Source organism: Babylonia areolata, chromosome 24 (assembly GCF_041734735.1).
Source record: "Babylonia areolata isolate BAREFJ2019XMU chromosome 24, ASM4173473v1, whole genome shotgun sequence".
Lineage (NCBI taxonomy): Eukaryota > Metazoa > Mollusca > Gastropoda > Neogastropoda > Buccinidae > Babylonia > Babylonia areolata.
Window position 1 is genome coordinate 33,109,121 of NC_134899.1, and position 20,846 is coordinate 33,129,966.

A 20,846-nucleotide genomic window follows, 5' to 3' on the forward strand; every position below is an offset into this window, starting at 1 on the left:
TGATGCACATGTTAGGGAAAACCAGACAGATGTGCCTGTGGGTAGATTTCTCTGTTGATCTGTGCACTGACTGCTTGGTTTATCAGCTACGCTACCAGAAGTGTCTGGACGCTCACCCGCAGACACCACGGTCCGCCCAAAACGGGAAGGTGGGTCTGGTGGTTTCTGCATCTGCGTCTGTGCTTTTGTGTTGTGTGAGAGTGGGTGTGCCCCAGTCTCTGCGTCTGGCCCTCCACCGTAGGTGTTTTTGTGTTGTGTGAGAGTGGGTGTGCCCCTGTCTCTGTGTCTGCCTCTATCCCTTTATCTGTTGTGTGTGTGAGAGTGTGTATGCTCCTGTCTCTGTGTCTGCCTCCATTGTTCAGGCTGTTGTGTGTTGTGTGAGAGAGTGGGTGTGCCCCTATCTCTGTGTCTGCCTCCATTGTTTAGGCTGTTGTGTGTTGTGTGTGAGAGTGGGTGTGGCCTTACCTCTGTGTTTGTCTCCATCCCTTAGGCTGTTGTGTGTGTGAGAGTGGGTATGCTCCTGTCTCTGTGTCTGCCTCCATTGTTTAGGCTGTTGTGTGTTGTGTGAGAGAGTGGGTGTGCCCCTATCTCTGTGTCTGCCTCCATTGTTTAGGCTGTTGTGTGTTGTGTGAGAGAGTGGGTGTGGCCTTACCTCTGTGTTTGTCTCCATCCCTTAGGCTGTTGTGTGTGTGAGAGTGGGTATGCTCCTGTCTCTGTGTCTGCCTCCATTGTTTAGGCTGTTGTGTGTTGTGTGTGAGAGTGGGTGTGCCCCTATCTCTGTGTCTGTCTCCATCCCTTAGGCTGTTGTGTGTGTGAGAGTGGGTATGCTCCTATCTCTGTGTCTGCCTCCATTGTTTAGGCTGTTGTGTGTTGTGTGAGAGTGGGTGTGGCCTTACCTCTGTGTTTGTCTCCATCCCTTAGGCTGTTGTGTGTGTGAGAGTGGGTATGCTCCTGTCTCTATGTCTGCCTCCATTGTTTAGGCTGTTGTGTGTTGTGTGTGAGAGTGGGTATGCTCCTGTCTCTGTGTCTGCCTCCATTGTTTAGGCTGTTGTGTGTTGTATGAGAGAGTGGGTGTGCCTTTACCTCTGTGTTTGTCTCCATCCCTTAGGCTGTTGTGTGTGTGAGAGTGTGTATGCTCCTATCTCTGTGTCTGCCTCCATTGTTTAGGCTGTTGTGTGTTGTATGAGAGAGTGGGTGTGCCCCTATCTCTGTGTTTGTCTCCATCCCTTAGGCTGTTGTGTGTGTGAGAGTGTGTATGCTCCTATCTCTGTGTCTGCCTCCATTGTTTAGGCTGTTGTGTGTTGTGTGTGAGAGTGGGTGTGCCCCTATCTCTGTGTTTGTCTCCATCCCTTAGGCTGTTGTGTGTGTGAGAGTGGGTATGCTCCTATCTCTGTGTCTGCCTCCATTGTTTAGGCTGTTGTGTGTTGTGTGAGAGAGTGGGTGTGGCCTTACCTCTGTGTTTGTCTCCATCCCTTAGGCTGTTGTGTGTGTGAGAGTGGGTATGCTCCTGTCTCTATGTCTGCCTCCATTGTTTAGGCTGTTGTGTGTTGTGTGAGAGAGTGGGTGTGCCCCTATCTCTGTGTTTGTCTCCATCCCTTAGGCTGTTGTGTGTGTGAGAGTGGGTATGCTCCTATATCTGAGTCTGCCTCCATTGTTTCGGCTGTTGTGTGTTGTGTGAGAGTGGGTGTGGCCTTACCTCTGTGTTTGTCTCCATCCCTTAGGCTGTTGTGTGTGTGAGAGTGGGTATGCTCCTGTCTCTATGTCTACCTCCATTGTTTAGGCTGTTGTGTGTTGTGTGTGAGAGTGGGTGTGTCCATATCTCTGTGTCTGTCTCCATCCCTTAGGCTGTTGTGTGTGTGAGAGTGGGTATGCTCCTGTCTCTATGTCTACCTCCATTGTTTAGGCTGTTGTGTGTTGTGTGTGAGAGTGGGTGTGTCCATATCTCTGTGTCTGTCTCCATCCCTTAGGCTGTTGTGTGTGTGAGAGTGGGTATGCTCCTGTCTCTATGTCTGCCTCCATTGTTTAGGCTGTTGTGTGTTGTATGAGAGAGTGGGTGTGCCTTTACCTCTGTGTTTGTCTCCATCCCTTAGGCTGTTGTGTGTGTGAGAGTGTGTATGCTCCTATCTCTGTGTCTGCCTCCATTGTTTAGGCTGTTGTGTGTTGTGTGTGAGAGTGGGTGTGCCCCTATCTCTGTGTTTGTCTCCATCCCTTAGGCTGTTGTGTGTGTGAGAGTGGGTATGCTCCTATCTCTGTGTCTGCCTCCATTGTTTCGGCTGTTGTGTGTTGTGTGAGGGAGTGGGTGTGGCCTTACCTCTGTGTTTGTCTCCATCCCTTAAGCTGTAGTGTGTGTGAGAGTGTGTATGCTCCTATCTCTGTGTCTGCCTCCATTGTTTCGGCTGTTGTGTGTTGTGTGTGAGAGTGGGTGTGCCCCTATCTCTGTGTCTGTCTCCATCCCTTAGGCTGTTGTGTGTGTGAGAGTGGGTGTGTCCATATCTCTGTGTCTGTCTCTATCCCTTAGGCTGTTGTGTGTGTGAGATTGGGTGTGCCCCTATCTCTGTGTCTGTTTCCATCCCTTAGGCTGTTGTGTGTGTGAGAGAGAGAGTGGGTGTGGCCTTACCTCTGTGTTTGTCTCCATCCCTTAGGCTGTTGTGTGTGTGAGAGTGTGTATGCTCCCATCTCTGTGTCTGCCTCCATTGTTTCGGCTGTTGTGTGTTGTGTGTGAGAGTGGGTGTGCCCCTATCTCTGTGTTTGTCTCCATCCCTTAGGCTGTTGTGTGTGTGAGAGTGGGTATGCTCCCATCTCTGTGTCTGCCTCCATTGTTTCGGCTGTTGTGTGTTGTGTGTGAGAGTGGGTGTGCCCCTATCTCTGTGTTTGTCTCCATCCCTTAGGCTGTTGTGTGTGAGAGAGTGGGTGTGCCCCTATCTCTGTGTCTGTCTCCATCCCTTAGGCTGTTGTGTGTGTGAGAGTGGGTGTGACCCTATCTGTGTCTGTCTCTATCCCTTAGGCTGTTGTGTGTGTGAGAGTGGGTGTGACCCTATCTGTGTCTGTCTCCATCCCTTAGGCTGTTGTGTGTGTGAGAGTGGGTGTGACCCTATCTGTGTCTGTCTCTATCCCTTAGGCTGTTGTGTGTGAGAGAGTGGGTGTGCCCCTATCTCTGTGTTTGTCTCCATCCCTAAGGCTGTTGTGTGTGAGAGAGTGGGTGTGCCCCTATCTCTGTGTCTGTCTCCATCCCTTAGGCTGTTGTGTGTGTGAGAGTGGGTGTGACCCTATCTGTGTCTGTCACTATCCCTTAGGCTGTTGTGTGTGTGAGAGTGGGTGTGACCCTATCTGTGTCTGTCACTATCCCTTAGGCTGTTGTGTGTGTGAGAGTGGGTGTGACCCTATCTGTGTCTGTCACTATCCCTTAGGCTGTTGTGTGTGTGAGAGTGGGTGTGACCCTATCTGTGTCTGTCACTATCCCTTAGGCTGTTGTGTGTGTGAGAGTGGGTGTGCCCCTATCTCTGTGTCTGTCTCTGTCCCTCAGGCCTTTGTTTGTGAGAGTGGGTGTGCTGTTATCTATGTGTCTGCCTCTAGTCCTTGTGTGTTGCGTGTTGTGTGAGATTGGGTGTGCCTCAATCTCTGCGTCTGCTTCTCCCACTTAAACCATTGTGTGTTGTATGAAAGTGGATGTGCCTCAGTCTCTGTGTTTGCCTCTCTCCCCTAGAATTTGTGTGTCTGTTCTTTGATTTAAAGTGCATTCATGCTGTGTGATTTTAGTGTGCGTGCGTGCTGTGTGAGGGTAGGAATGTGTGTCTTGATGACCTTAAGTTATTTTTTTTATTCCTACTGTTTGGTTGTTGTTGTTTTTTACTTTGTAACATACTCTTAGTGTGTTGTCTTTTTTTGTCTTTTTTTTTTTTTTTGCCACTATGTGGGAAGGATAGTTTATTTTTACTTGATTTAATCAAAAAGGAGCAGGTATTAGTTTTCTGATAATTATTTAGCTTATATTAGTGTCAAAGCTGGTAGAATATGTATACATGTGGGCACTTATTGCTTACACAGAACATATATCATTAATGTGCAAGCACTTGCAAGCATACACACAAGACACAGACACAGACACACATAAACACAATCGCACAATCCCTACTTCAGAATACTCAAACCCAATCTTTTAATGTCTGGTTTTTAAAGGGATTTATCTTCAGGATTGTTACACAAAATTAGTAACAAAGTCCAAAATTAGTGTCAGGCACATTTTACAGAGGCTGATATATCCTCCTTTTTTCACATAGCATGTTCTCAATAGCTCTATCTTACTCTTGTTTCTGTTTTTTCTCTCTTTCTCTGCTTTTTTTTTTTTTTTTTTTTTTTTTTGCACAGTGTTTCTTCTGTGTCAGAACCAGTATTTTAGTTTTTCCTGCCTAAAATACTTGTATGTTGTTTATATATGCATTAGCTTGTTAGATGTTTGAAAATCTCTGTGATATTATGCAGTGTTCCATGTGTTCATGTGAAGGTATGGACGTTTCTGCTCATTGAATTGGAACGGTAGGTGTTAAGTTAGGTCCAGCACTAAATGTACATGATCTTTCGGTTATCTCTGAAAACAGTATGGCTGCCTAACTGTCTATGAATGCAAAAAAAAAAAAAAAAAAAAAAAAAAATGAATGGAAAGGGTAAAGATAGTGCTTTTGCTAATCATGCCTGTTTTGTTAAATGACAGCCCTAATGATTATTTTGAATATTAAAAAAAAGAAGAAGAAAAGTGCCATAGCAGCCTGTTGGTTTTTACTTTCATGGTCATGTTTCTCATTGCCCAAAATGCCTTTTGTATTTAGACACCCCCCCCCCCTTTTTTTTGTTTGTTTTTGGTTAAGTATAAGTAGTACACACATCAGTCTAAAGATGCAAAAATAGTTGTGGGGTTTTTTTTTGTTTTTTTTTTTTAAAGAGAAGTGAGAAAAGAAGGTAATTTTACAGATTTTTTTTGGTTTATTGATTGAACATGAAAAAAAAAAGCCACTTATTCATGTGTAACATGGAACACTGTCATATTTTATGATGTCATTGTCTTCTCAGCATTGTTGTAATTATTCTTTGATGTAGTTCTGTTGGGTTTAAAAAAATTTTTTTTTACAGAATTTATGTTGAATTACTGATATGGGTTGAATGCTTCAGTATGTTTGTTCTTGTGCCCAAGTAATGTTTTTTTTAATTCCCAGAAATTCAGTGATCACTCGAAAGCATGCAGCAAGTTTGGGCTTTGATGTAGTCAAGTTTGCTTATATTTTCTACATGACTTTCTGCTTTTTGTTGATGACTGTTTTTTTCTTCTCATTTCTGATTAGTTTATGATTTTTTGTTGTGTGTTCAATATTTATTTGTTTCTCTTTGAAGTCTGTATCTGTGTATGCATATGTGTGTGTTTGTGTGTGTTCTCATGTGTGTGTGTGTGTGTGTGTGTGTGTGTGCGTATTCTTGTGTACATGTATGTATATCTGTACGTATGTTTGTATGTGTGTGTGAATCTCTGGAAAGTAGGAGTAAAGTCAGCAGTCATCGTCTTTGTGTGTCGCTCACAAAATGTGCCATCAACGGAAACAGGTTTGTTAATTTATTAATTAACAAACAGTGACGACACCACATTGGGTACATGAGTTGTCCCCCTTGTCACGCTCCTTCCCATGCTCCCCTCTGACAGGGCGTGGGGGCGGTGTTAAAGGCGGGGGTCAAGGCCAGCGTTCAGGGTGTGCAGAACATCTTTGGAATAATCAAAGCCAAAGCGGGGCAGTCCGGCACGGCTAGCGGCAAGTCGTGACCTTCACCCTGGCATCTGACAGCAAGGGTTAGGCCGCATGCAGGTATTCCGTCCCCCTGTTTCAAGGCATTTTGATGCTTTCCTACCTGGAACTGCTTTAGAATTTTTTTTTTTTTTTTTTTTTTTTTTTGATGGCTGATTGACCGGTGCAGGATGGTTTATCTACCTTAACTCTTTCACAGCCACATATGTCTTGAGCTTAACATGACACATTGCTGCATCAGTACTTCATGCAGTTAAACGGCGTGTCATGTCTGGAAATAGGAATTGTATGACTGTGATGTCATATCTTATGGTATCTGATACTGAAAAAAAATGACAGTGATAGCTGAAGATTTAACAGTGAAAATCTTGAGAGGGGTCGGAGTAATGGGGGGCAAGGGGGGAAGAGGCAAATTACAGGAGTAACCATGCAGATCCTGTTGCGTGCTCCACCTTGTGTGAAGAAGTCTTTATTCACAATGTTTACACCAGCTTTAATCAAATGGAAGTAAGAATGTAACTGACAGCAACTGCGTAACTGGTTGTACGTTTATGATATCTAGACTTTTAAGACAAATTACATTAAGTGCGAAAGATGCCAGCTCTTGCAGATTTGGTAGCTGTAGCCAGTGGTAGAAATATGTAATACCCAAGAAGAGTGATATATGGTAGTGAAAGAGTTAAGTTCAGCTAATAATGAATTGTGTGCTTTTGCTGGCTGACGATAGTGCTGCCAATAGTTTTGCCTTACAGAGATAGACAGTGCATGCGCTGTAAATGATACAGAAGAAACCATGTTTGTATTTCTTCCTTGTTCCCTTGGCCTGTGGAAAATGATGTAAAGCAGCTGTTCTGTGTATGTGTGTGTGTTTTTGTGTGGTCTGGTTCTGGCCTTCAGTAGTTCTCAAAATGGAGTGGCACAGTGGTTAGTGTTGCAGATTGCTGACCAGCAGAATGCGTGTTCCATTCCCACTGTCACTGAAAGATCTATCTGACCCTGACCAGCTAAGAGTTAGTGTATTATGAGTTCAAATGGGAAGACTGGGACCGTTCAGTTGAAGATCATGTGTTCCACTGGTGTGTATTTTTGTTGTTGTTGAATTTATTGTTCAACACAATGGATGCTTGTTTCACTGGGACCTCATGGAAATGTTAGGAGAAAGAAACAAACATTGAAGTCTGAAAGAGAGAAAGTTTTCATAGCTCCATCATCACCAGCCTTAACCTTATCAATATTGAGCATGGAATAAAAAGCCACCTGTCTGAAATCAGATGGCCCTTTATCATGTGCTGCTCACACAGTGACCAGTTGTGATCTGATGTCCGCTGTTGTGCATGTGGGAATTGAACCTGTGAAAGTACATCTTTTCATTGGAGTTACCACCACACGCAGGTTATGCCAATTATGGCATCTCCCTTTTCACTGTCCAGATTTGGATTGCTATTCAACAAATCCCAGAGTGGATGTGTGTGGGTGAATTTATGATGAGGATCGATGATTTTCTGTTTTAGACGAGCAGTAGGAGGGTGGTGGTCCGGGGTATACGAGGTGTGACAGTGACATGAAATACCCTCTTTCACAAGTCTTAACCAAGCAGTTTCCAATTAGGGAAGTTCTTGATGTTTCCAAGTTTCCCATCATAACTGTCAAGGTCTTTGTTCAGCATCATTTCATGCCTTGAGTTATTTCTTTTCTGTGAAAATAATAGCAGTCATCTGTTGCCGTCATAATTTGTGTTGAAATTGTATAACTCTCTTCATGTGTCCGGTATCTTGGAGATTTTTTTTTGTTTTGTTTTATGTTCTGTTTTGTTTTATGTTTGTTTTAAGTTCTGTATATTGGACAGTTCACATAACTGCTGTCAGTTTGTGGCAGTGTTGGTGGTGGTGTGTGTGTGTGCTGAGTGTGTGTGTGTGTTTATCAGTTGCATTTGCTTTTGGCTATCTCTCAGAACTATGGCAAAATAGCAATACTTTCTAGCCAGCTTCCACCTCCTTGAAAAATATATTATTTGTTTGCTTTTTTGTGGGTGCATGAGTTTGGTGTTTTCTTTAACTGATTGAAACTGAAAATAATGTTTATGGGGTTAGTTCCATCTTGTTTACACTGACTTAAAAAAAAAATTTTTTTAGCTGTATGAGAGAGTGATGAATTGAGCGTCAGGAAAGTTTACATGGAAGGGGGAGGGGATGCAAGAGCAGATCATTTTGTTAGGTGTTATTGAAAATGGCAAATGTACTTATCATTTTAGTGTGTTATTTAAGAGTTGTCTCTGCTTCAAAGTTTGCTTATTGGTAATGAAATTAAGTAGTTGTGTTTTGGTTACATAAAAAAAACAAAACCTTTAAAGCGCTATAAATGCCCTTAGAAATCTTTCACATTCATCATTTTTTTCCCTGCACTGGAAATCTGTTGTTGTTTTATCCTTGCCCGTAGTTTTTTACTTGAACATATCTCAGCATTTGTGGAATGTTGATTGGTTTGCTACTGTTGTGCTGTCTTTGTACCGAGATGTTTGTGACCTGGGTTCTGTGTGCTGTTTGCTTGCTGTGAACTGCTTTTCTGTGTATGCAGTTGCAAGTTTGATTTGATGGTGCCGGTTTGAGTTCAGTGCAGTGCCTTAGTGATGAACATTTTGTTTCCTCTGTGGTGTGAAGATAGCTTGCTGAAGTGGTATATCCAGAAAGGTATTGTGTTCGTTGTAAGATGAAATAGCTTTCCTGCTGACGGTATTGTTCTTCTTTGTTGTTGTTATATCATTTGAGGAATGACTAGTGCTTTCTTTAGTTAAGTAAACGTAAGTGTGATGATACTATAATGAATATGTTAATAGACTGATTAACAAACTATAATGATACCATAGATGAATATGTTAATAAACTGATTAACAAACTGTAATAGTACTGTAAATAAATATGCCAATAAACTGATTAAATAACTTCTTTCTGACCACTCTCTTTCATCTCTTTTTTAATAATTATTTTTCTTGCTGTCTTTCCATGATTTTCATTCTTTTCTTGTTATATATATTTTTCTTTCTCATTAGATTGTCTATATTTTGAAGACTTTTACCTTTTCTTTCTTCCCTCTGTTGTTGTTCATGTGCGATTTGTCCATGAAAAGTGGGAGTCTGTTTTAACATGAGAATGGGTGTTAATACATTACCATAATATCCAGCCTGCAAGGCCCAATTCCTCCTTCTTCTTCTTCTGCGTTCATGGGCTGCAACTCCCACGTTCACTCGCATGTATACGAGTGGGCTTTTACGTGCATGACCGTTTTTACCCGCCATGTAGGCAGCCATACTCCGCTTTTGGGGGTGTGCATGCTGGGTATGTTCTTGCTTCCATAACCCACCGAATGCTGACATGGATTACAGGATTTTTAACGTGCGCATTTGATCTTCTGCATGCATTTACACACGAAGGGGGATCAGGCACTAGCAGGTCTGCACATATGTTGACCTGGGAGGTCGTAAAAATCTCCACCCTTTACCCACCAGGCGCCGTCACCATGATTCGAACCCGGGACCCTCAGATTGAAAGTCCAACGCTGTAACCACTCGGCTATTGCGCCCGTCGCCCAATTCCAGTTTCAACCATTGCCGGAGACACACACATATTGGTCATGTTGTCAGTACAGAAACCATGACACAATGCAGAGAAACAGTAAACATGGGAATGCCAAGAGGAAAGACATCAGTGTGGATGATACAGGAAGGAGTAGGGCTGAGAGAATACTTACAACCACTTTGAAAACGTAGCGAAACTTGTTGTTAGGAATGTTCTGTCTTGTGCATGCAGCATAAAAATCTCAAAGCCTGTCTGCTTTTTTTTTTTTTTTTAGCTGGATCAGCAAAACTGGACTAATTTTTTTTTTTTAATGTAAAGTCAGCATGAATGTTAGTGCTAAACAGTAAACAAACATGTCCCCTAAAAAAACACTGTCCATTTGTTCCAGTACCTAGATACATTGACATTTAAGGAATTACTGTATGCAATGCATCCAAAAAAAAAAAAAAAAAATTTTTTTTGTAAAGAACACCTCCCTCATAGTAGCCTTATCTTTTAGTGCATAGAATATATATATTTATATTTTTGTTTATTTATATATATGTATATATATTTTTTTTTATGTGTACACACACACACACACACACACACACATATGTATGTAGAGAGATTTGATATTTTGCTCCTACTGTGTGTGCAGAGGCTGAGTCAGAGGCTGAAGAAGAGCGTGCGGTGTGTGTGGGGCTCTGTCACTCAGCTGGTGTCCCCAAAATAACTCCCCAACTCTTCCCCCTTCCCTCTCCCCCTTCCTCTTCCCATCTGCCAGCCCCCCTCTCCTCCTCTATCTCCCCCCCTCCTCTACCACCCTTCGGGATCAGCAGAATGGGGCGTCAGCAGTTGTGAATGGGACAGGTGACGTGATAGTCAGTGAGAATTGGTTGAACGTTTTTTTTGTGGGTTTTTTTTGGTTTTGTTTTTTTGGTGATTTTTGTTTGTTTTTTTGTCTCTCTCTCTGGACACATTCCAGTGAAGAGAGTGGAGTTAGAGCAATGCTAATGATGAGTATAGTCATTCGATGTTGTGTTCTTTTAAATTGTCTTTATTATCAATGATTCTGAGACCAGAATTGAAGGGTAGGATGATGTCTCTGATTTTGGTGTCGAACATGAGCCCACGATCCTTGGGGAGTATAGAGTTTGTGAATCTCGCAGTCAGCGATTTTTTTTTCTTTTTCTTTTTTTTTGTCACTGTCAGTCTCACAAATTGTAGGAAGTAGAGAGTTTTGAATCTCACCATTTGTGAATCTTTCTTGCTTTAAAAAAATTGTCTTTTAACATTAGTGCTCATTGAAATAGTCTATTTCCTCTATCATTCCCCACACCCCCATTTTGGTTATTACTCCAGTTGACAGGTGGCATAGTGAAGGTTATAGTAGAGTGCCTTGGAGTAATGAGTGGGATCAAGGATAGTGTGCAAAATGACAAATTCTAGGATAGTCAGATCAGGAAAAATTTTTACCATATCTGAGTACTTCTGTTTCATGATTGACCAGAAAAGACTGATTTTTAAATAAGTTAAGGAGACTGGAGGAGGAAAAAAAAAACCTCTATAACTTTATTTCCTTTTCTGTAAGGTGAATTGGTAAAGATTGCATGTAGTAGTGTATGAATGACTTTTATGAAACATGTTTGCATTGTCCATATATTTTTTTAAAGCATTTGATTTAAATACGAAGCATATAAGACCATTTAAAATCCCAAATTTTTTGCCTTCAAAATTGATGACGGTTTCTGAACTGATTTAACTGAAAATATTGTGAACAAGGACTGTTGTGTTGAAAGCTTTCTACAGAATGTTTTGAATGAATGTGTTCAGTTCACTATTTCACGGTTTTTGGTTTAAAAAAAAAATTCTTTCCTCTTTCATGGATCTGAAAGGAAAGTGTCAGTACTGATTTTAGACTGATCAACACAAACATGTATTTGACTGATTTGGGTTACTTTCGTGTGGGATTTGGAAAGTTTGAAAAAATGTTGTCACCCATAAACTGGAACTTTTTATATACACTTGTACAGCATTTGTGACTTTCGTGTATTTAATACAAGTTTTAGTGATGTTTGAAGAAGCAATTTTGTACAGTGTCCCATCACTCATACTGGTGATTGGGGACGATGCTTGTCTTGCTTATTTATAAAATATCTTTTCTGCATTTCAGTCGCTGTTTTTGCCATTAACGCTGTGGTATTCACGGTGATGTAGTGTGTTTGCCGCTTGTACATTGTTGCTACTTGATGGATCACAGCGCAGTGTTCCATCAGCTGTTTTAGATGTTTGCAGCTTGATTATTTTGACTTGTCGCCAGCTTTGCAGGTGTTTGTGTCTTGTGAGTGTTGCGGAAACAGTACAACCAGTCCTTGAGCACTGTGACTGGTGGCCTGATCAGCGAGTTGGGCTTATGCCAAGGTCAGGTGTCTGCTGCTTTTTATAAAACTTTTTTTCATTTTTACAGCAGATGTGGTGCAGCATGAATGGATCAGTCCACATGCTCTACACCTTGAAATTGAAACTGGAGGAAAGTCAGTCAGCAGCTCTTGCTTGGTTCACACAACCTCCTTTGGGGCGCAGAGTGGTCCACTGACACATGACGATGTTATGAAATAATTGTAGGAAAAGAAAATGCCTGGTCAGGTTGCTTTTGATTTTTAGAATAAAAGAACACATCGGAAGTTGTATTAGAATATCTCTTGTTCCCCTTGAAGTAGAGAATACATCGCAAGCTGTGCTAAAATGGATCTTGTTTTTCCAAGGCCTGATGAGCATGTTTATTCAAAGGCCAGGCATTTGTCTGTTTTCCAATGGAAACCACACCTCGTAGGTTATTAAACACTGACCCTTAAGCTTCCAGTTGCATTTCAAAGTCTATAACGACTTGTGTAAACTGCTGATTACTTTTGCATTTCAGCAGTTGTATAAGACAAAAAAGATGGATTTATCTCAGAGACAGGGGGCATGGAATTTAAGATCATGTTCGAAAATCGAAACTTGTATGTTGTAATAAAGCAAATAGATCATAAAATCCTTTGAAAAACTTGATCATTTTTTAAAGAATTATTTAAACATTATTGCTAAATATGATGTGGAGAAAAAGAAAACGACCGGATATGGGTATGCATGTCAGTGCAGTTGGATGTCATCAAAATGGGATATTTCATCGTGAGAAGTGGATGGATTTTTTTTCCAGTATTTTTAAGTCCTTGGGTGGGTGGAAAAAGAGGAGGGCTGAGAAAGAACTGTTTCATGAATGGGGTCAGTGTGTGTAAGGTCATCAGGGAGGTGAAGGAAAGGGGACTTTGGTGGACAGGACAAACGTCCCAGTAATCATCCTTGTTGGTTGTTGGCGTGTTTTTGCATGTTTGGCGTGTTTTGACTTGCTCTGTGATATGTGTCCGCTGCCGCTACTTCATGTGATTGTGGCAGAGGAGGAGGGTGAAAGTCACTGAATGGATTCCATGGCCAGTCATTGTACAGCAGGTCTCCCCTCGGTGGCAGTGTGAGGTGGACAGGGAGTGCACTGAAGGGGAGACAGATATGTGTTGTGTTGCTGCTAGTAAGGGATAGGGTGGATGTTTGCCTGCATTTCTGGATAAGTAGAGTAGAGACTTGCTGGGTTCCTTGGGGAGAGAGGAAGAGGTGGGAGAAGAATTTTGCAATTGTGTGAGAGTTCCATTCCAGTGTGCCGGGTTTGTTCTGGAGAAAGTGACAGATGGAGAAAGTGAGAGGCAAGTTCGTAATGTTTCTTAATATGCAATTACACTGGAGTTCAGGTGTGCCAGATTTGTTTCAAAGAAGCTAAACAGTGAGATTAGCAGCTCTTGTCTTGTTTGCAGTTTTTATATGAGTACAGACTGCCTGATTTGCTGGGAGCAAAAACAGTGATTGAAAGGGGGTTGAGACCAGACTGGATGATCTGGAGATGGGTAGTATGAGTGATGAAGTGAAATGTTCTGGTTTCCTGGTTCTTCCCACGTGCCAGATATTTGATGTGGTGTTGCACCTGGTTGTGTGTGTAAAGACAAAGTGGTTGAAAACCAGCAGGCGCTCAGAAAGCGTCTGCGTGATCCACTGTGTCTCGCTGTCTGTCTCGGGCTGAAATAGTAATCTGTTGTTTGGACATGAACATAAGTGCTTTTCTGTTTTATGTCTTTGTAACAGGTTGACAAACTTTTCTGCTAGCATTTTTCTGTACTCCACATTCACAGGCAAACACATTCATGCACACAGAGAGAGTTACAAAACTTTGTTCATGCACGCATGCACGTGCTTGATAATGCACTCACACACTGTTGATTTTGATGGTCGTGCTTGTTAATGCAGTGAGTTCTGTTTGCTGTCAGATGTGATGCACATCTGTACTTGCTGCGCTGTTGCTGTGATCGTCACTGTCTCCTGCCATCCATTGCAGTGATACAGTTTGTTCTCAGAATGCATTCATCACAACTTGAATGAGGCATGTTATCAGCAGATTAGATGATGTGGACTGGAACTATAAGATGTTGACAGAAAGAAACTGAACTGCATAGACCGTTTATTTCAGCTGACATCATACACATAATTAGCAATTTTATGGTGTTTCAATTGAAATGGCATCAAACACATCCTGAACTGATGATGTAGAATTGCATTCTGAGTAAGTTTAGACAGATCTTTCCCTGATCGAAATGGTTGGGGTGAGTTGATGTCAAAACACATGAATCAACACTGGAGTAGATGGAACTGAAACGTCAAGAGTGATAATGGGAGATTTTTAAAAGGCTGCCCAGTGAACAAAACAAGATGTATGCAAAGCTTCAGCAGATTTGTGGGTTTTCAAGTGTACAACAGAGAAAACAGCCTACAGTTGTGACAGAATGTGAAATCATCTGTTGTGAAAAGACTTGGAGGTATTTCATGGGGAATTAATTGATGCACAAGTGAAGTCCATCTGTTACACACACATTTTGCTCAGTGTCACTAAGTTTGGGCACTTTGGACACCTTTGTTGAATCAAGCTTGCCACTTTGTTATTTTGTTGCTTTTTAATCAAAAATAAGATGTTGTCAATTTGTCATGAATTGTTTTATTTCAGATGTTTGTCTTGTGCTCATATAAAGCTGTTTGGAGCCTTTTAAAGAAACGGCTGTACATATTACTAGCTTACTTAGCTTTGTCACTGGCACAAACTGATGTGTTTGAAGTAAAGTTGTTTTTGTTAACTGATTAGTCGGTGACCTGCAAAGTTTTATTCTCAGCTGCCCATTCCTAAATTTTATTCCCTTTGTTTAAACATTCATTGTTTGTTTGCTTTATCTGTTTTTGTGATGTGTTACTCGGTATGATTTCTTGTTTTCTTCTCTTATTTTCTCATGAAAGGATTCGAAACATTGACATTGTAGTCAGCAAGACAATGGAGTATTGAAATTTCTCCTTTTATGCTTTGTTCATTCAGTACCATGACATATTTCTTTTTATTTTTGTGATAGTTGTGAAAGCAAAAACACTGAACCTTTTGAATTTGCCGACACCTTTGAGCAGTGATTATACAAATCAGGGGAAAAAATTTGATTACAGTTCACTCAGATAGAATGCCAGAGAATTAATGGAGGGTACAGTGTTTAGTAGTGGACAAGAACTTGTGTACTTGTGAAGAAAGCAACTGAAGCAGTATATTATTTTAGTCAGTAGGTGATTTCATGAAGCCAGCTATTTAAATAGTTTTGTTTTATACTAGATTCCTCATTTAGAATGTTTTATACTAGATTCCTCATTTAGAATGTCATGGAAGCTGTTGTGGTTGTATAATTTACATTTAGTAAAATGATTTGTTTTCATTTTTACTTTCATTCAAGGTTGACACACCATTTGTGATATTCAACAGCACCCAGGTATTAGTCTTGTGTTCATTCTTGAGAGTATTTGCACATTCTGTTGTAGTTACATGGTCGTTGAGTATCACTGCGTCAATGCTGTTATGTTTTATTGTTGTATTTGATAATTCAAGGTCACAATTTGCCAAGGAATTTAGATGTATTCCTGGAAGTTTGTTGCATTAAGCTCTCCATATTTGAAAAGTCAGCCAGTTTGATATTAATATTGAATTGGACATTTCCCACCAGTTCATGGTGGTTTTGTGTACCTCTTCTTCAGCTTTTACCTTTTATTTTATTCTATTTTTGCAGTTGTGTGTGCATCCAGAATCACTGTGAGCATTTGGTTTTTTTTGTGTGCTGTTCAGTCGGTTCTTACTACTGCACTGCCATTGGGTTCTGTTGCACTTGAAAGTGTGGATGCTGTTCATGTAATTAAGTGAACTGGTTTTGGAAATACCATTCCACTTCGGACAATGTGATGTGCTGCTACTGATTTCCAATCATATCTGTTGTGTACTCAGCGGCATTAAGCATGCTTTTAATGGTCACATAATTATGTGTGTGTACATAGCATTGGTGTTGTGTGTATACGTGTTCACATAATATATCTATAATTGTTCATCATGGAGTTATCACGGTGAGTTTACCATGATTTTGTTTTGAAGAAAGGATGGCTGGTTGGCAGATTTTTTGAGAAAACAGAATCTGATCATTGATAGTATGAAGGTGGTTTTATGTGGTAAAGAACAGGATTCCAGGGAAGAGAATGGAAAGATGAAGGGGTGAGAGATCTGAATTAGATGTGAGAGAGGGAATAGGATGTGTGGAATGAATGAAATGCAGTGCAGGGGAAAATGTATGATAAACGATACATGCTTGGTACATACTGACTTGTTGATTGACGAGAATAGGGTGATGTTTGAAAATTGATGAAATAACAATTTTTTTCCTTTTTTTTTTTTTTTTTTTTTTTTTTTTTTTGAGGGACAGGGGAAATTTGGTTGGTTTTTTGTTTTTTTTGTTGGCATATACTTGATTCTTTACACTTTTTGTTTTAATCCCAAGACAGGGTATCGGTTTTGATGCAAAAGAATATTCACTGCAGTGCATAGTGTGATTTTTTCTTCTTTTTTTTTTAAATCATACTTTAAATATATATATATATATATATATAATTATTGCAACTCCACCCCTTTTTGTACAATAAAAGGATTTATTTTAGGTTGTGATGAAAATGATACTGGTGAGTGCATGTGGGACAGAATTTGTGAATATCAAAACTGGGTCAGTCAAGTGTCTGGCAGTGTGTGTGATCATTTAGGTTTCATGCTGCCTAGTTGTTTGCAGCCACTGTTGTCTGACAATGGTCTTCATGGAGCGAGAGAGGAGGAATAACGTTTGAAAGGAATGCAATAATTGTTTAGTTTTAATCATTTTGGATATGGAAGTATTCTGCTTGTGATTTGTTTCTAAATTTGCTTTTGTGTTGTTTTTGTGTGTGTGTATTTTTGTTTTGTTCCCCCTTGTTGTGATGATGGCACTTTGTTACCTATGTGATTGTATTTAGACATGATAGGACATTGTATGAGAAGTTGAGTGAAGTAAATCTGTGCAGGTCCAGAGGATGTCTTACAGATTCAGTATGTTCTTTTGTTGAACAGCAGTTATACAGACCATGCACTTTGGGGCGTTTGTTGATTTGTTGGAGCTGAAGCCCACAGTTGTTGAAAAATATGTGGTACACCATAGTTAAGTATGCAGACCTACCTGTCTGTTCAGCTGTTTACGGATGTGGAATAATTTCATAGGGCTCATTTTTTGATCCACTCTTGCTTCTGTTTCTTTCATTATTTTGGTCTTTAGATTTTGTGGTTTATTCATGCCTGTGTTCTTCTTTCAATTTTCATTGTTCTGTATCGACTCGGTGGTTCTTGTCATTTGCCTTTTGGTTCCAGTGCTTTCTGGTTTCTTATCCTATTTCTCTTAGTTGTTCTGTTGTCTGGTTCCTTCCGCCATCTTTCAATTGTTTCACATGTGCTCAGTGTTTGTTGTTTAACATTTCCAATCTTTTCTTGTGGATTTCCCCCTGGTTACTGTGGATCAAATAAGTCATATTATCTGTGTGCAGAGCATGCATGGTTAAGACCTAAATGACTTTTGTTTTTGTTGTTGGTGAGATTTGTGCCAATATTCTGTCAGGTGTAAGCAGAGAGAGAGACAAAACAGTTTGCAGACTTTGAAGATTTATTTTTCTTTCACCATGTTGCAACTCGAATTTGATGACCCAAAGTTTTTAAATGGAAGGAAACTCTTATCAATTTCCACATTGGTATACAGCGTACTTGTGTATCCGTCACAGATTTAAACTCCAGGGTTGTGATCATAATTGGTTTTCTTCGCATCTTGACCGTAGCTACGCATAAAAGTTTTGTGGGGGGTTGATTTGTTGAGAAAAAGCAGGAAGGGGATGGATCATTGTGTCAGCCTCAGTTTTATTGTTCAGTGATCACTTATGTTGTGAGCTGTAAAGAACGGTTTGGATACATTTTAGTTTGAAGTCAAATACGAGGGGTGAGGTGTATACAATCATAAATCCAGTCCGTAATATTATTTAGTCATTGAGTTGTTGTGTTGTTTTCATGCTGGGTGTTGTCAGTTTTCTCATCGTTTTAACCAAACTCCAATATGAGCACAGGGTAGTGACTGGTAGAGAGATCTGGTTTTTTTTCTTTGTTGCCATTTGTTGATCAAAAGAATCTTCATTTGTCATGGTGCTAATTTAACAGTGTCACACATTCCGTGTGTGTCGTAGATTGTTGAGTTGACTTTCATTGAAAAAAAATCATGGTCTTGGTGCAGGATTCTATTTATTCTGTATTCCTTTGTTGTTGTTTTTTCAGCTGGGTCTACAGAAAAGATAGGTATTTAGGTCAGAACTGTACAGAGGACTGAAAAAAGAGAGGCGATTGGAAGTGTTACGGGATTACTGCAGTGTGTTAACTTGGACAAGAAAAAAAAGATAACACCCCAGGATGTATAAGTTTCTATCCTTGTACAGCAATACCAACATCAATGTGCAGGTAGGGGTGTGGGTAGCATAATAATAATAGTATGGAGTTCTTGTGAAAGAAAATTGCCAGACCAGGTGGGGTTTTTTTTTTCTTCTTCTCAGGCCTGCTGGGGTTAGAAGCCTGTAGTTTGTCACTACATGTTGGGAGTTGTTAACAGGACTCTGATCCTGACACAGTGAAACACAGGCCAATAGTGAACCGTTTTTATGTTAGTGGTATGCTTATTAAAATAAGCAGAGCATGCTTTTTCCATGTGTGCTAATAATAGCTGCTAGGTACATGTATACAGTTCACATGGTGTTCAACAGACACTGACAAAGATGTTGCTTTCTGGCTTTCGTAAGCGAAGAAGATTTTCTTGCCTCCGGTACATAGCTTGGCACTTGCTGTTCTATTCCAGACCCAGATATTGCATTTTTATCATCAAATAGTTTGGGTCATAAATCACTTTGCTTGAATATAGGAAGTTACTTTTCTTGAAGGGGGCAGAGTAGGGAAGGGAAGCATAAGTGATTGTGCACAACTGATGAAATAATTCTTTTAAGGCTTGTTTGGGCTTCAGTTTTTGTTTGGTGTCCATCAGTGACTAAACCATGTATCTCAGTAGCTCTTGTCACACCCAGTGAGTGAGTTTTGCAAAGCAATCGCTTTGCTTCAATTGTAGATAGGTAAAAATTCAGCCATCCCAGCACTTTTTTTCATTATCTTCTGTGAAGTTCTGGATCTGGATTAGTGTTTTCATGAACGATCTTTATGTAAACATTTTAAGTCAGTAGAGACAGATATGCAGGCAGTGGCATCTGTGCATGCTAATGAATATATTTTCACAATATTCGTATTTCATGTGGAGAAACATGATTTTTTTTTTTTTCTATGAAAGATCTTTGAAATTTCTTAATCCTGTATCACGAAAAAGATATGCAAAATCAACTGCTTACACACACACACACACAGTTGCATGAGACGTACTACACATGTTCAGCCCACCATGCAACAACGCTTCCAACTCGGGTGCACAAACGTGCACAAGCATTTATGTACACATGCATACATATTCAGATTAACAAAAACAGAGCCATATATGGATTAACAAAGTTTTCATTGTAATTTGTATTTATAAGTAGTAAAATGAATATTTTGCCCCTTTATTTTTCTCCCCAGCTTCAGTATTGTGTGGATTTTGTTCAGACATCATTTGCTGTGAACACACCAATAAAGCATCTTACTGCATCAATGAATGGGTTCTGGTCTGTGTGTGGTCAGGGGACACCTTCCGATATAGTTTCCTCACAGAAGCCAACAGAATCATGTTTGTTAAAGTGAATACAATCCCGTTTTCTTGATCATCAGCTTGGTCATCTGATCCACCGAGTTTAGCAGCTTAATTGTGAACACACAGGAACAGTATTTGGCAGCAGAATGTTCAGGAAGAAACAATCAAACTATGGGGTGGACCATACCAACAAAAGATGGTGACTGTGAACGGTTTAGAGGTGGCATGACTAATAAACAGAACTACAGTTTGGGGCGATTACATGATCTTCTATAAATGGTAGATTGTATCCTGCCAATCAACTTTTATCGATACTGAAAGGAAAACTTTTTTTTTTTTTTTTTTTTTTTTAATGAAGGTTGTATTCTCTATGTATTGAACAACCAATAGTATTGTTAATCTTTTGAGAAAATATACCGTGTGTGTGTGTGTTCGTGCGCATGTGATGAAATCGGTCCTTGAAGTGTCTGGATGGGTTTTGTCATGTGGGAAGCTCTGTGACGGTGATGGTGATGACCTGTGGTCGCCATGGCGGTGAGGACGGAGGTGGCGGTGAAGAGCAACAGATCCTGACAGACCACCGCCCAGGGCAGTAGTACCGAGGCTGAAGGACAGAGCAGGACGTTGGCAACATCACAGCAGGGAGACACCTAGAGAACGAGTTGTAACTGTTCCTCAAGGCAGGAATACTTGACATTATCTTCTTCACTGTTAAGAAGAAAACAAAAGATTTACATAATATAAAAAAAAATGTCTCAAATTGTTGCAAACGACAGCAACATATATGATCACTGTTAAGAGGAAAACAAAAGCTTTACATAATATTAAAAAAAATGTCTCAAATTGTTGCAAGCGACACCAAAATATATGACTGTTGAATAGAAAGAAAAAAAAATCAAAAAGAATTGAATTACTAACAGGAACGAACAAAAACCAGGAACCTGTACTTCCTGTCCCAAAATTTAAGGCAGTGTGCATTAGTTCAGTAAAATTCCAAACACAATGAAGCTTGGAGATGGGTACTTTGACAGCAAAATGTGGAGGATAGGACCTTAGTGTATATCTAACTCCATTCTCTCTTTAAACTCTCTGGCTCAGAAAGCCACCAATGAGGAAGACCTGCGTACTGGATTGATAAAAGATATTTAAAGCAGTAGGATAATGCAGGAATGGTGCTGATGATGTGAAACTCTCTTCACTGAATCCAGTTGCAAACACTTGGTACAGTGAAGGAAATAAAACACAGTATTCAAAAGACAAAGCAACACCAACATTCGTAGATTTACTATTTATAACAT

The 20,846-nt window shown here is 40.2% G+C and overlaps 1 protein-coding gene across 2 annotated transcripts in view; it reads left to right on the plus strand.

Annotated features, from left to right (window-relative positions):
* LOC143299234 (protein Fe65 homolog) overlaps positions 1-19,505 on the plus strand; it is a 50,003-nt gene extending 30,498 nt beyond the window's left edge. The window contains exons 17-19 of one of the 2 annotated variants that reach the window (XM_076612437.1): positions 87-149; positions 5,687-5,846; positions 9,999-19,505. In XM_076612437.1, coding sequence (XP_076468552.1) covers positions 87-149; positions 5,687-5,803 — 180 coding nt within the window. In that variant the 3' untranslated portion in view covers positions 5,804-5,846; positions 9,999-19,505. The remainder of the gene's footprint in view (positions 1-86; positions 150-5,686; positions 5,847-9,998) is intronic. The other variant, XM_076612439.1, reaches the window with a different exon arrangement.
* The last annotated feature ends 1,341 nt before the right edge of the window (positions 19,506-20,846 follow it).